The following is a 14,557-nucleotide window of genomic DNA, read 5'->3' on the forward strand; positions in this document are numbered from 1 at the left end:
ATATGTTCTACCGCTTCAACCCCTTCATATATATTCAATACTTTTAATTGTAATTAGCAAATGATTATACTATGCCGATGCTGTGGACCGGTGGGAATCGTCTTATAATCGATTAAGTAGCCTGGTATTGTGGTACGCATGAAAGGAAATAATACATCGCCTGGGACACAGACAAAACATTATACATGTTTAAAGGACACTTAGGACTTTCCGAAAACAATAGGACTCTCGACTTGTCAGATTCAGACGTTGTAAACATGCTGGAACACAAAAAATATAAGAGAAAAACAACAATTATTGTGACGCTCAAATTGACCTGTTTAGATTTGTCGATAAAAAACCTGCAAACTTTATTTTTGATACAGTTTCATTTTTAGGTCGTAAATAATCAGTACTGATATACTGCAAATGAGAGATCAAATCTAGCTTTTGATGAGAGTATATCAGTTCGAAAATATAGTCAATAAAACAAGAAGTTATGTTTTAAAAATTGATTAAGTATATACCCATGGAGTAATAGCACATTTACGAATTCATGGAAGTTACCGTTTTACAGCTGTTAGTTAGTATCTGGTACCGAGGCCGCGTGTTGGTCGTTAATGTCGAGCTAGGATATGTAGCGCAGGTTGCCAGAAGATCAACATTCATACCTGAGCGTTTCCTAGCAGTTCTTTCAACAATTGATATTCTATACGACTTGGAAACCTATTCAAGCTCACCACAGGCAAAACAATAGTTCTTCGATCCATTGAAAGATTGAAGCTTTTGTCAAACTAATCGACACGGTTTCTGGAAACAAACGAATTTTATTTACTTACCCGTCGACAGATTGAAGAATATTATGTAGCAACAGTGGTAGTGATTTGAATCTGTAACCTTGAGAATATAAATTCTCTGATGTACAGTAACGGCATATTATACAAGTTGAAAATTTGGTGATAACCTGTGCTACGTTGAGAAAAGAAATGTCAGATACAATGGAGCTAACACCTGTGACAAGCGCCAAAGATGGTGACCCACTGCAAACAAAATATTACTGCAAGGTTGAAAATTCGGAGGTATGATGATGATCTTATATATTTCATGCTTGTTTGTACAATTTGGTGATTATGCGATGATTCGGGTAAAAGGATACGTTGAAATGTTGTTTTTTATGTCTAAATTATGTTACAGAACATGAAAGTAATAATGGAGATGAGAGCAGTGGAACAGAAAAGTATTGAACCACTGCCGTTGCGATATGTTCTTGTTATTGATGTCAGTGGTAGTATGGCGGAACGTATTGGATTGCATCAAAAGCCACTGATTGAACGCGTTAAGGTAACATTGTTTAATACAGTGATAGGCCTAACTTTCCCAAATGACCAACATTTCGATTCAATTAATTGAAAAAAGCTTATAAATTGGCGTGTCGCACAACCAAGTAGGTGACATTTGAATCAAGATATTCGTTGATGATTTTAATTGCATGTAACGAATTATCAGCTATTTGACTGTTTATTGACATAGGAACATTAGTGTTAGGGGTTTCGTTTAAAGTTATTTTACTGCGCAACTCGGCTGAACGTTAGAAAGACGCGCGTCATTGGCTATCGAGTTTCCCCGAGAATGATCCGATGCTGTACCCGTAGTCTTACCGTTGCTTTATTGCCTTTTCAATCAACACGATAATACATATCTCGATACCAGCAACAACTCGATTGATTTTGTACAGAGTCTACATTGGACAAAAATGACACTAAAATAAGAAAAAACATCTTAAGTCATATTATTATTATATCTGATTTAGTGCACTATTTTTGATATATATATACTAGTAATCCACAATACTCACTTCATACGTCAACCACATTGCCATTCACGACTCAATAGTTGAACGACCATACTCTCCCATTTGTATATCTACTCGTTCACATCGACTATATTAATTGAAATAACTCATTCTATTTACAGTTATTTGCAGAACTGGCTGTTCGGAAAATGAATCCACGGGATTTCATTGCTGTCGTTACGTTTTCGGATACGTTTTACGTTGACATACCCATGACAAAAATGACACCAAATAATAAGGTAAAAAGAACTATTTTTATAATAACATCGTACTTATATCATCTGCTTAATTTTGATTTCTGAACCAATTTTGCGGTCAAATTGTTACTCAATAAAGAATGAAAAATAGATGAATGTAAAGAGTATTATTTCTGAACCGATGTTATTATATCCCCCTGTATATATTACGGCCTATATATTTTGGCGAAGTGCGGGCTAAATCCATTCCTGGTTTCACCTTATTTGAAAAAAATATTGTTAGTCATACCTGCATTTCCCATGTCGGGCGTTGCATAATTTTTTGACGTAAATCCTAAATACTTGCATATGCTGAACACCTAAAGCTAAATTTATGTTTAGCCTAATCTGAAGTAAAAGAATTTACAGTCCCGTTTAAACATGATCACGGCTTATAACGCGATGTAAATGTGCTTCCTGGATTATGCTGAACCCCTCAAACTAGATTTATGCTTGGCCCAATTTGAAGTAAAAGAGCTTATAGTCCCGTTTAAACATGATCACGGATTAAAATGCGATGAAAATATTGTTCTTGGTTTATGTTTCATAATTTTGATGACTTTTCGGGTGTGCAAAATTTAATGAAATTTATATTAGCTTTCGGTAACGAATTTAATTTGTTGACAGATGATGGTGAGAAATCGATTGAAGCATTTAGAAACAAAGACAAATACAAACTTAGAATGTGGTTTGATGGGAGCGCTACAAGTCATTAACACGTATTGTCTGCGTTTGTATTTTTATAATATATAAAATAAATTTATTATAGAATTAGATTTTTTTATTCAATTTATATATTCAAAGTTATTAGTAAACTTTTTTGCATAATCAAAAGCAAATGATGCCATGTGGATATTAGTTCTTTTTTTACTATTGTAACTCGTATCACGCAGCTGTCTCCACCTCAGAAATAAATTCGCAGTTTTCATTATGTAAGAAGATACTATTTTTTAACGTACAGAGCTTGATGGTATATATATAGGTATTTCCTGTATTATTTCAACTCTTTTTATCGCACTTTAACATCTAATGTCTACGGGAGTGTCGTATATATCACAAAAATGACTTCAGCTTCGACGAAAATGCCAGTACTATAAATAACACCGATTTAAAGATTATGATTCGTACACAAACAGAAATTCAAGCAGATACAAAAATTTTTCGTCCATCATTTTTGTAGGAATAATTTAAAAAAGTTCGAGTTCCGTTTTCCATTTTTCAGTGCCCCCAAAATGTATCGACCAAGTCGAGACTGCATTATTCTATTTACCGACGGAGAAGCGAACGAAGGAGAACTGAATGCAAAGAAATTGATTGAAAAATACAAACGAGTCCAGTCCAACATGAATAGAAATTCAGATGTACCTGTATCGGCCTTCACAATCGGAGGTTATCGCCCAGATTTGCTTATAGAGGTGGGAGAACTGTGCGCAAACAAACTTTCTGATGCTTGGAACCCGTGCGACAAGATTTAATTTTCGTGTTTTTTTACAAAGTATTATAAGTAAACAAAAATGATTTCTATCTTTTTTGCACAGATATCTAAACAATTAGGAAGTGAATCCTTTTATTGGTTGGACGATGAAGATGATTTTGAAGCTGATATGCTTATACCTATATTTTTGAGGTAAAATATGTATTACGAAATAACAAACATGTTGACATTTTAATCTCAAAAAGGTCGACTTTTTCCTTAAAAGTATTTTTAATTCGCCATACATTGCCATACTACAGTAGTGCAAATAGGGCGCAATTGCCTATTGGTCAGCTGTTTGACGTAAGGGTTTATGTTGAAATCACAGATTAAAGATCTCAAACCCGAACCCTGAAAAATACAAATACCATCTCAATCTGTTACTTTATTATGTAATGAATTTCGGTAGATTGGGGTCCTTCCAAGCTATTATTGGACACATTAGTGGACATAACGATCGTTTTGCATTTTATGCTGGCACTCTTCTTCTTGTTGTTGTTGTTTGTATTCTTCTCGGTATCCTTATAAAAATCGCTTTTCTCATTGATTACTGGATCATTTGCTTTAATTGCAATTTTCAGTGAGTAAAGATTATATATTTCGCTAGAAGGCTATTACTTTTATTTATTTCAAATATTCCGGTGAGCTGCATGGGATTCGTTTTTGTGTGTGCTATGACGTAATTCGAAATTGCCACTAGGTGGCGCTACTTGTCCATATATTTGAGCATAGCTCTCTTGTTACTACTAAGAATACGCTTGCCATAAGCTTTGTTCAATGCAAAAGCGAAGAACAATCCGTAAAAAAATAAAATTGTATGTGTTCGATAAAAACTTTTTTATTTTTTTTGTTTTGACAGAGAAACAACTCACATCAGTGATGTGCGAATCAAGATGGATGCAAAGGCAAATTGTTATTTTAACCCTCTTGACTACAATGCAGCCCACCTTACGGTAAGCTCTTGTTATCCATCAAATATAAAATATTCATGCACTGTGATAAAAATACACCTAAATTGCGCACAAATGAACAATTGCATAAACATAACAATGGTTTATCTTTTTATAGTTTATTTTTTCAATTATATCAATTCATTTATTTTTCGACTGAGAGTGAGAAAACAGCGTCAGTGCAACTATTATAACTGTTTGTTTTAACGTACGAATCAATATTCATATATATATACAACATCGTGTTTCAGGCGGTTGAAAAGCGTAAAGTCAAAATAAAGAAAAACAAAAAAAGTAAGAAAACCAAAGAGCCGACGATTCTCTCTTACTTTCTTCATTCTTTACCCGATGATTGCATCAAGAATTTGCCGTTTCATTTGACTCTTCCTCACGTGGTAATCATTTGTTATTGTTTGATTTTTAATATCAACCTAGTGTAAACTGTACAACAAACATAATTAAACGATGACACTATTGCGACGTTGAAAGAAAATAATGTATTCATTGCTATATAGGCCCTGAACGGAGAAAGAATTGTTGACATAACAATACAATATCTTGATGCAAATCTGATGCCTCGTACAATGCAGGATTACATCACATTAAGTACAACATCTTTGATGAGTTCAATAAGTGAAGACGCTGTTGTTTTTTCAAACTTCACCGGATTGAGTGGTAAGTAACGTAATAGGAAGAATGATTGGCTATATTGAGTCGCCATACCAATGATACCATCATCTAAAATTCAACGCAGCAAAATTGTTTTATTTTGAATATATTATATATATATATATGTCTCCGTAATGTAATGGACGATATTATAATTCGGCAGAATCAAGCCAAGCCAAATCCCATGCGCGTCAATGTGTCATTGCATCACAGATTACAGCACACTGGAGACCCGTTTCTCAGCAGAAATTTGTACTATTCTTGTCTGGTTTTAATAACCGAAACATTAAATAAGAAAAGTCAATCAGACTGTTTTATCAACTTTTTTTTGAGCAATTTATTGAACAAGTGTCATTGAACATCAAACTAGTTTTAGTTATTTGGTATTTTTCGCACATTATTTATTATTGTTTTGTCTTCACTCAAAAGCACACCTCAGAGAAATATCAGCATTTATTATGCGCGGAAATAAGGAAGAAACCGCATGGAGTGAAGCCCAAGAAGTCATTTTCAAAATTGCTGAAGAAGAATGCAAAATTGTTGGAGTGAAAAGCATAACACAAGCTAGCGAATACGCTAAGTAAAATATAACTTTTCATATTACCCGTAGTTTGATAATTAAATTATTCTTGAATGAATACGAAGGCTCAGTCGACAAATCAAATATTTCAACAAATCTTTATAAATGAATAGTGTAAAATGACTCATGACTGCACGATCATTCAATCGAGAAATAAATAAGCTTAACTAAATTAGAATATATTTTTGTCAACATATATACAATACGTTTCTAAATCACGTTTTGGTGTTTCTATGTTTTCAAATGTACTGATAATATTACTATAGCAGTTAGCCTATGTGTACTTTTTCGAGAAACTTTCAATCTGGAAAAAAATCAATGCCCAAAAAACGGAATACAAAATTAGCCGGAAAAAGGTTCCAGAACCTCGATCACGCATAAAAAATTCGATTTTTATCAAATTGGTATGATTGCACACTAGATATACTTTCATAAACAATTGTAATGATACTTTTGTCTATAATGAACCGTGAACGTACACGGGCATACAAAAGAGAAATTTTTGGAAGAGGGAGCATTTTACGTTTATTTTTACGAAACGCTTACTTGTTGCAGTGACGATGCACAAAATCCCCACGCAAGTTTTCGCGAAGCGTTTGAGGAAATAAATATGATTCGAAACAGAACTGTTCAATTACTTCCCAATGATGGCGAAACGACTGGAAGGCTTGACGAAATGATTGAACGTTGGTCCTCTAGGATGACGCACGCGAATGACATTGTAGCTAAAAAAGAGTGAGTATAATTTTAAATATATATCTCAAATTTGAATTTTGTCTTTTGAGATATTGCACTATAAGATTGTCCATAATAATGGTCATCAACAAGCAAAGATTGAAGGTGATCGTTCACAAAGGATTTGATTCATTGGTCATAAATTTATTTGAGCGGCGAAGCGCATTATAATAATACGTCAAGCTTTGGGTTTGAACAAAAATTTGATTAGAAAATAATTGTAGACATTGACGACGGCACATCATTTATAATAATATATTGATGGCAGTAAGAAATACACACAATCTTTCAATTTTGATACAATATGTTTTTCATTCTCTCACGAGAATGCTTCTCTTATCGCATTTTTGTTTATTACAGTTCTAGAAATTTCTCTCTTCTTACGGTGACCGTACATTTGAACCCACGTACATTTGAACCCATGCGTATATCCACGGGTTCAATCTATATGCGGGTGCTAAAACCCATGGGTTAGGGTTAGTATGGGTTTAACTATCCGTGAAACAAAAAAAATTCCATAGGTGCAATAGCATACAGGTGCAATTGTCATGGGTTCAAATGTACGTGGGTTCAAATGTAATGAAACCTGTTTTTCATGCTCTCACGAGAATGCTTTTCTTATCGCATTTTTGTTTATTACAGTTCTAGAAATTTCTCTCTTCTTACATCGATGGCTTCATCTATAAGCACAGAGAGCCCTACAAGCCTCGGAATATTTCGAGGAAGACAACCATTTATGACCGAAGTTCTTGAAAATAGTCTTTTGGAAGAAAGAAAGGTGAATTTTCATTACAAAATATGTCCTAATCAGGTCATCGAACATTAGCGTCAATTGTATAGTAATTTCTGATCCATGAAAACCATATGCTCATGAATTTGCTTTTTTATTGAGAACAAATGCTTTATATTGTACTATCAGGAGTCAGGACCTCAACATATAAACTTGCACGAAAGTAAAATTGTGAACATAATGTATAATAGAAGGCTCAGGTACCGAAGTCTCTTGAGTTTTTTTTTCAAGCTTAGGCTTACCTGCCACAAAGTCAAATAAACAAGAAATGGGATCGAAATGAATATATTTTCGACATGGCCATAGTACATAATATTTTAGACGAGAGATGAGCATAAATTTGGTTTTGATACAGAAGTGGTACACAGTGTTATTTGATATATATATATATATAGTGCGCTTCATCAATATAAATATTTATTTCAGAATTTGGAAGTTGCCAGACGTATTCACTCAAGAGAAAATATAAATATCTAGTAAGTGTTTCATGAATTATATAAAAATAAATTCACGATTCTTGACTGTTGATTTCTATTGCAGTGATTTGAAAGAACAGTTCCGTAGAGTGAAGGAAGCGGGTCATCTTGAAAAGATGGAGGAATGTATGCGAGGTAAACTACTGAGCAATATAATGAGTTTATTACTACAAAAAAAACTTTATTTTCCAAAAATTCATCTAAATCGACCACTTATATGATATATATATGCTTTTTGGAAAGGTATACAATTCTGAATTTCAGCGGTTAAAAAATCGGCACTGAAAAACTCAAAATAACTTCAGTAGTTAAACTACAAACCTGCAACAAACTCTTTGTTACTCTTTGAAACTATTGTCTTTTTTTTGAAACTATTTTTTTATTCGAAACTCCTGGTATTAGCTTTGTTTGCATTCATGAATTTTTGGAGCTTTGCATTTGTATACTTATTTTTATTTTATACCATAATTTTTCAGACTTCAAAGGCCTCGAACTTTTCGGATACGACGTAGATGAGGAATACATCAAGTACACTGAAGATGAAATTGAGCATCGTCGGGAGCTTGAAAAGCTGAAAAAATATCTTGATGGCGCTATAGTAGATCAGGATATTTCAAAAATCGATAGTATCATCACACAGATTAAGGAGTTGCGAGATAAATCTATCAATTTAGCGTTTATAAGTACAGATTCAGAAGCACTTCAGAATGGATCGAAGCATCTTGCTTTATTGCGGCATAAGCGTGCTTTAAGAGGAGATATCGCAAACAACATGCCACATCTCGATTTGCCTCTAATTCCTCAAAATGTCGAAAAAATTTCATCTGCAATCGAAAGACTCGAAGCAATGCGAAACGAGGCAAGACAGTTCGATGATGTATTCACTGAACGCGACAATACAACTCTGAACGTGACAATTGCTAATCTTAGTGAAGCAAAAAAGGAAATGGATCGAATTAAACGAAAGATGGATGGTTTGATGTTGATTTTGCAACTCCCTGGTGATCCTGAAAACCACGAATCACTTAAAGAAGCTGTCAGTCATATGGAAAATGTCAAAGCTGAAGCATACGTGTATGATGGACTATTCGGAACTACAGAAGATAACGTTCTACAAAAAGCACTTCAGAATGCATACACACTGAGTGATGAAAGAAAATCACTTCAAGAAAAGATTGAATCCCTAATACCTACATTACAGCTTCCGATGCTTCCAAGAAATTATTCCCAACTTAGTGAGGCTTTAGAAAAAGTACTTTTGTTGAGAAAACGGGCTATCAGATTTAAGAATTTATTTACGGCTGATTATGAGTCCTGTCTAAATCAAGCTTCAGAACATGTTGCTCTTCTAGAAACAAAACGCGAAGAGTTAAAAGAAAACATTTCGAAATGTATGCCTGATATTGGATTATCAAAATTTCCGGCATATTATGACAGAATAAAAACCGCCGTCGAGCAAATGTCAGAAGCTAAAGAAGAATCAAGAGGATTTGAAGAAATCTTTACAGAAAAGCACGCCGAAATACTCCAAAAAGGTAATGTGAATTTTAAAATACTACAGGCAGAAAAAGAAGATATTGAAAACGATTTAAAAGTATGTTTGCCACAATTACAACTTCCTATGATTCCTGGTAACTTTGAAGAAATATCTTCAGGAGTGAAAACTCTGACAAGGATTTCAGCTCTAGCTAAAGAGTTCGGATTATATGAAGATGAATATGACTCTATTCTGGAAAAGGCGATTTTCAATAGAGATGTTTTGGCTGAGAGAAAAGAGCAAATACAAGTAGACATCGAAAAAGTGAAGGTTGCTCTTCAACTCCAAGCTGTCCCAGACAATCTAGTCAATCTTCGCCTTGCTGTCGAAAAAATGAAGACGTTGAAAGAGTCATCTAGTGGTTTTGAGAATTTATTTACCAATCAAAATGAAAGCGAACTTTTTGAAGCCACAGCAAATTTGGAGCAGTTGACAAAGAAGGTCGAGAAATTGAACGAGGCACGTCATAAATTAGATGAAGCTGTTATAAAACGAAATTATGTAAAACTCAAACATGCGATCAAACGAGCAAGTCGTGCCCCATTTTCCAAAAGTGTAGATCTTAAAGAACCCCGGAAACTTCTTAATTTCTTAGATCCAAAGGAACGGTGCACCGAAGTGAAAGATGCAATGGAGCAGCGAGAAATTGACAAGCTCGAAGAAGCCTTGATGAACATGAGAGAAGCTGGTGTTATTGACGATTCACTCGAAGACCAGGCACGGGATACCCTTAAAAAGCTCCACAAACAAAAGAAAAAAGATGAAAAGATAAGACGAAAGATTGAAAGGGAAAGAGCAAGAAGGCAAAGAGAAATGGATAAACAGATTGAAAATGTATCCAATGCCATCGAAGCCAGAGATATTGAAATATTAGAACAAGCATTGAATGATTTCGAAAACAGCGAGTTCGACGAAGCAGAATTATCGATTGTGCCAGAAGCAAAACAATTGCTTGAACATCTCAAAATAGAACGTATGCGGAAGAGATTGCAAGATGGAGTTTTCAAAAGAGATTTCAACATGCTTCTGGATGCTCTTATTGACGCTGATTACGGAAAGTAAGTTAAACTATTGCGTGTGTTAATATGTAATACGCATGCCTGACTGCAATCGAGACACACGGTAATGTTCTAAAAGTAAATTTTCTTCCGACATCTCAAAAGTTAAACAGTCCTTAGGAGTTTCTTGTTCACTTGTATAATTTCGGTACCTATTAAGCAAATTAACGATTTTCTTCAAAGTTGGACGCTTCCTGTTTAAACCCGTCCTGATAAAAAGATCTGAAAATGACTCTTGAAACACTCGCACACCATGAAGCACAATATTCCAGTTAAATTATTTAAATTCTTTTCTGAAATAATTTATGATAATTTGAAATTACTAATTTCAATTGTAAATTATTAACTGACAATTCAGATTTGAGACTCATTTGCAAAAAGAGTATGACGACGCTAAAGAACTTCTTCTACATCTACAAGAAATGATGAGACTTCGTGATGCCATTGCAAAAATGACGAGATCGTCTATATCAGAAGTTCACGGATATCCTAAACCTCCAAGAATGGTAAAAAAGATAATGATGGCAATTTACATCATTTTGGGTGAATCGCCAAAAGAACTGAAGGTAACTTGACATTTTAATACAAATAAGCGGGTTATATACTCGCACTTGCTACTGAATTAGGAAACTGAAACCACGAACCTTCACTAAAGAGATTGTGAAATATTTGATTATACGTGGCATTATACTAAGTATCTCTGAGCTTAAAAACACGAACTTATTAACGCAAGACGTAGGGGAAAGTGGGGAAGGTTGGGACACTTTTTTTCTTTTGCTTATTTTGAGCCGTTAATTCTGCATATTCACTTAAGTTTGCGGGACTAATGCATAGAGGGGTAAATGTAGTCTTTATTCAGCGACTAAGAAATTCCTTTGCGACACACATCTTACTACGAAAATGCTTTGAAAAACGTCTGTCAAGTGTCCCACTGTACCCCACTTGTGGGGCACATTCGGACAGACCCTGGGGCACAATGAGTCAGTCTGTCAAAATTCAACGACGTATGCCCTTAAAAATAAGCAATTGATCAGCATAATCGTCTAAAGAACAGGGGGACTTCAAATTTGAAGATTTAATATTTTTAAAATCAATGTTCAACTGAAATAGTTCAAAAATTTTGACAAAAAATTTCGCAAACAAATTTGATTATTTCCTTCCTCGAATCTAAATCTGGAAATATTATTGATTCTTGAATATATTCCATATTGGGCCATGGGTCGAAAGAAATCATAATATTACGCAAAATATAACGCATCTCTAGGTCTCTAAGCACTTATTGTATCAAACACTGTTGAATTGTGCCCTCTAGGACATGTCCCACTGAACCCCGGTTCATTGTTCCCCATAGGAAACAAATATTTTCAGACCATCCCACTACGAAATTCGGAAGGCACATCCACTCGCCAACGTTTCCAATATTTTACAGTGGACTAAAGCTAAAAAATATCATACCATGGCTTGTCACGTTGGAAATGCTAAAGTAGAAAAAAGAAAAACCTGGAACGGTGAAATTTTAGTTCCAACCTCCCAAAACCAATTTCACCTCATAGCTTGCGCCGCTCTACCCACCCGTTGTCCGTTCGCAGGGACGTTGTAACTCACCGAAGGGCGGATTGAAACATCGAACCGCTGACAGGATTGCGGATATAGTATCAGTATGAGAGCTGATTTTCCACTGTGCCCCATGTCCCAACGTGCCCCACCTTCCCCTAAGCCTTAGCCTACATGTGGTATCACCCTAATTTAAGTCTGAAAATCGTTAAACTCTTATTCCTACCGTTTTGAATTGAATTGTCGATAACTTTGGCTTTTTCCATGAAAACACTTTTTAACCATACTTTTGTAAATGAATTATTTGTAAAAAAAATTAGTAATGATAACTGTAATTATTATTTTGATAAATGTGTAAATGATTTATTTGAAAAAGAATTACCGATAGTTGCTTTTTGGTCAATATGCTCTTCTCTTTTACACACATTTCACTGAATAAGATGAACGAATCTCTAATGCTCCGTTCACGTAATGGTTTTTTCTTTTTTGTAGAAATGGGTAAATATCCAAGCATTGTTGGGAAGACAAGATCGAAGTGCCATAACAAAACGAGTGCTGCGGTTTAAAATCCAGAATCTATCACCAGAAATTGCCGAACAAGCAGGGACTTACCTTACGGATTTTAGTTTAGGAGATGCTGAAGCGATAAGCAGTGTGGCAGCAATGTTCTACGCATGGGTAAAAAATTGTTATATTTATATACTATTAATGTACGTAAACAAACGCTGTAATAAAGACTATACCAAAAAGAATGATGCTATATTATAAAAATTTATAATATAGCGCCTATATTTGTATTCTTTTATGTTAAAACAAAATCACGCTTATATATTTTCTAGACTTTTTTTCATTCATTTCTAAAATATTTCAGGCAAAATATGTTGTGAACGAAATGGATTTTCTCCAAAAAGAAGAGTTGAGACGTCAACAACAACACGAGGAAGCTGAGCAGGAAGACAATTCACAAAACTATGACCGCGACAGTTTTGACTCAGCTCATGACGACACTTCATCAGAGAAATCCAATGAACATGATGGAGAGGACCACAACCTTCCAAAAACAATTACAGTGGATGAAGCTGGTTATTACGCAGATGATGATTTTGCATAGATTCATACTTATCACATCAAATTTTACATTTTCCAGTTCCATATACATATTGGTGGATATATAACCCTGCCGAAACAATCTACTTTGTCAACTATTACTAGACTATCATCAGTACGATATACAAACTCTTTGATTAACTAAACTATATATATTGATAATAAATAAGAATATATATAGGCTAAATGGATTTGTTTCAATTGAATAAATAAATATATATTTTATTTTTTATTAGCATAATAATGATTGATAACTAGTAGAGTAACAAGAGAAAGAGTCCATGGTATAATGGTCTCGACAAGATTATAATACGAGATAGCAATCGGCGACCGCCGACTTATCGATGCGCGAAAAAAAATTAAATAATTAATTAATTGATAACTTGCTGCTCATACGTCATAATTCATCCAAAATCAATAGGCTTCTAGTCCGAGATATGATGAATGCACATGCAAAATTTGGAGCAGATTCAACCTCGCTTTTGTGATTAATCGCGTAACATACGAAAGTGTTTAACAGACAGACAGACAGACAAACAGACAAATGCCTATCAACATACTTACCGATCAAGATCGATAAGTAACAAGATAGCAATCAGAGACCGCTGACTTACCGATCTAGCGGCGTGTATCCTCCGCTATGACTCATTAGTTACACCGCGTGTCCCATCACTAATTAACTGATAGATCGCTAATTATACAACATAATTCACCCAAAATCAATAGGCTTCTGGTCCAAGATATGATGAATGGGCGTGCAATATTTGGAGCCGATTCGCTTTCGTGAGATATCGCGTAACATACGAAAGTGTCTAACAGACAGACAGACAAATGCCTTTTAACATCGATAAGATCGAGATCAAGATCGATAAGTAATAATAATGCTATAGGGATGTTTTGGGTCATTATAATATTTTATTCAAGAAGGTCTTCAATTACTGCAAGAAGTTTGAATATGTAGTAGTACGGTAGTACGGTAAAATTCACCCTTCGGCAAAAGTTTAAAAAAAAACTTATCATCACTGAATAAAACACTATTCTACAAATTAATATACAGGTGTTGTAACTCTTACTGATTTACTTGAGAGAGAGAGAGAGAAAGAATTAATTTTTTTCGTCAAACCAGAAAACATAACAATGATACAATAAATAATAAAACTAGATAGCGATCGGACACCGCCGACTTATCGATCTTCCGCAAGTTCAATATTTTACTCGTCAAAAAAAAAATGAATGCAGTTTTCGGTATATGACTAGGTGATAACAATGCGACTATATACGTCATCCGAGTCAGTTACCACCCAATTCGAATACTTGAAAAAATAAATTGAAACGGGTTCTGTTACAATGTGAACTATTAGTATATATATATATATATATATATATATATATATATATATAAACTATATACTTACATTATATACAGATATAATCTGATCAGAAACAGGATAGGGGAATTAACCAAATAAATTTTCAAATTCATTGAATTTTGTGGATGGAAGTTTGGTATATGGAATGAATTGGATCAAACAATATAATCAACAATAAATACAAAGAAAA

The 14,557-nt window shown here is 34.3% G+C and overlaps 1 protein-coding gene across 1 annotated transcript; it reads left to right on the plus strand.

Moving 5' to 3' along the window:
• Window positions 1–541: 541 nt before the first annotated feature.
• On the plus strand, window positions 542–13,229 carry LOC120345745 (uncharacterized). The gene is made up of 18 exons (XM_039415287.2): window positions 542–1,058; window positions 1,174–1,320; window positions 1,954–2,070; window positions 2,695–2,786; window positions 3,290–3,482; window positions 3,606–3,694; window positions 4,401–4,494; window positions 4,743–4,886; window positions 5,007–5,166; window positions 5,590–5,740; window positions 6,296–6,475; window positions 7,118–7,253; window positions 7,692–7,741; window positions 7,806–7,876; window positions 8,218–10,336; window positions 10,695–10,902; window positions 12,383–12,568; window positions 12,762–13,229. Exons 1-18 carry the CDS (start codon window positions 966–968, stop codon window positions 12,999–13,001), a joined length of 4,470 nt encoding a protein of 1,489 aa, XP_039271221.2. The 5' UTR covers window positions 542–965; the 3' UTR covers window positions 13,002–13,229.
• Window positions 13,230–14,557: the final 1,328 nt, after the last annotated feature.

Source organism: Styela clava, chromosome 8 (genome assembly GCF_964204865.1).
Source record: "Styela clava chromosome 8, kaStyClav1.hap1.2, whole genome shotgun sequence".
NCBI classification, from domain to species: domain Eukaryota; kingdom Metazoa; phylum Chordata; class Ascidiacea; order Stolidobranchia; family Styelidae; genus Styela; species Styela clava.

Excerpts from the sequence above, each read along its gene's own strand:
- LOC120345745 (XM_039415287.2), top strand. The coding sequence starts at position 966 with ATGTCAGATACAATGGAGCTAACACCTGTGACAAGCGCCAAAGATGGT. Across the intron at positions 3,695-4,400 it reads CTTATACCTATATTTTTGAG|AGAAACAACTCACATCAGTG; the intron begins GTAAAATATGTA and ends TTGTTTTGACAG. Across the intron at positions 6,476-7,117 it reads GACATTGTAGCTAAAAAAGA|TTCTAGAAATTTCTCTCTTC; the intron begins GTGAGTATAATT and ends TGTTTATTACAG.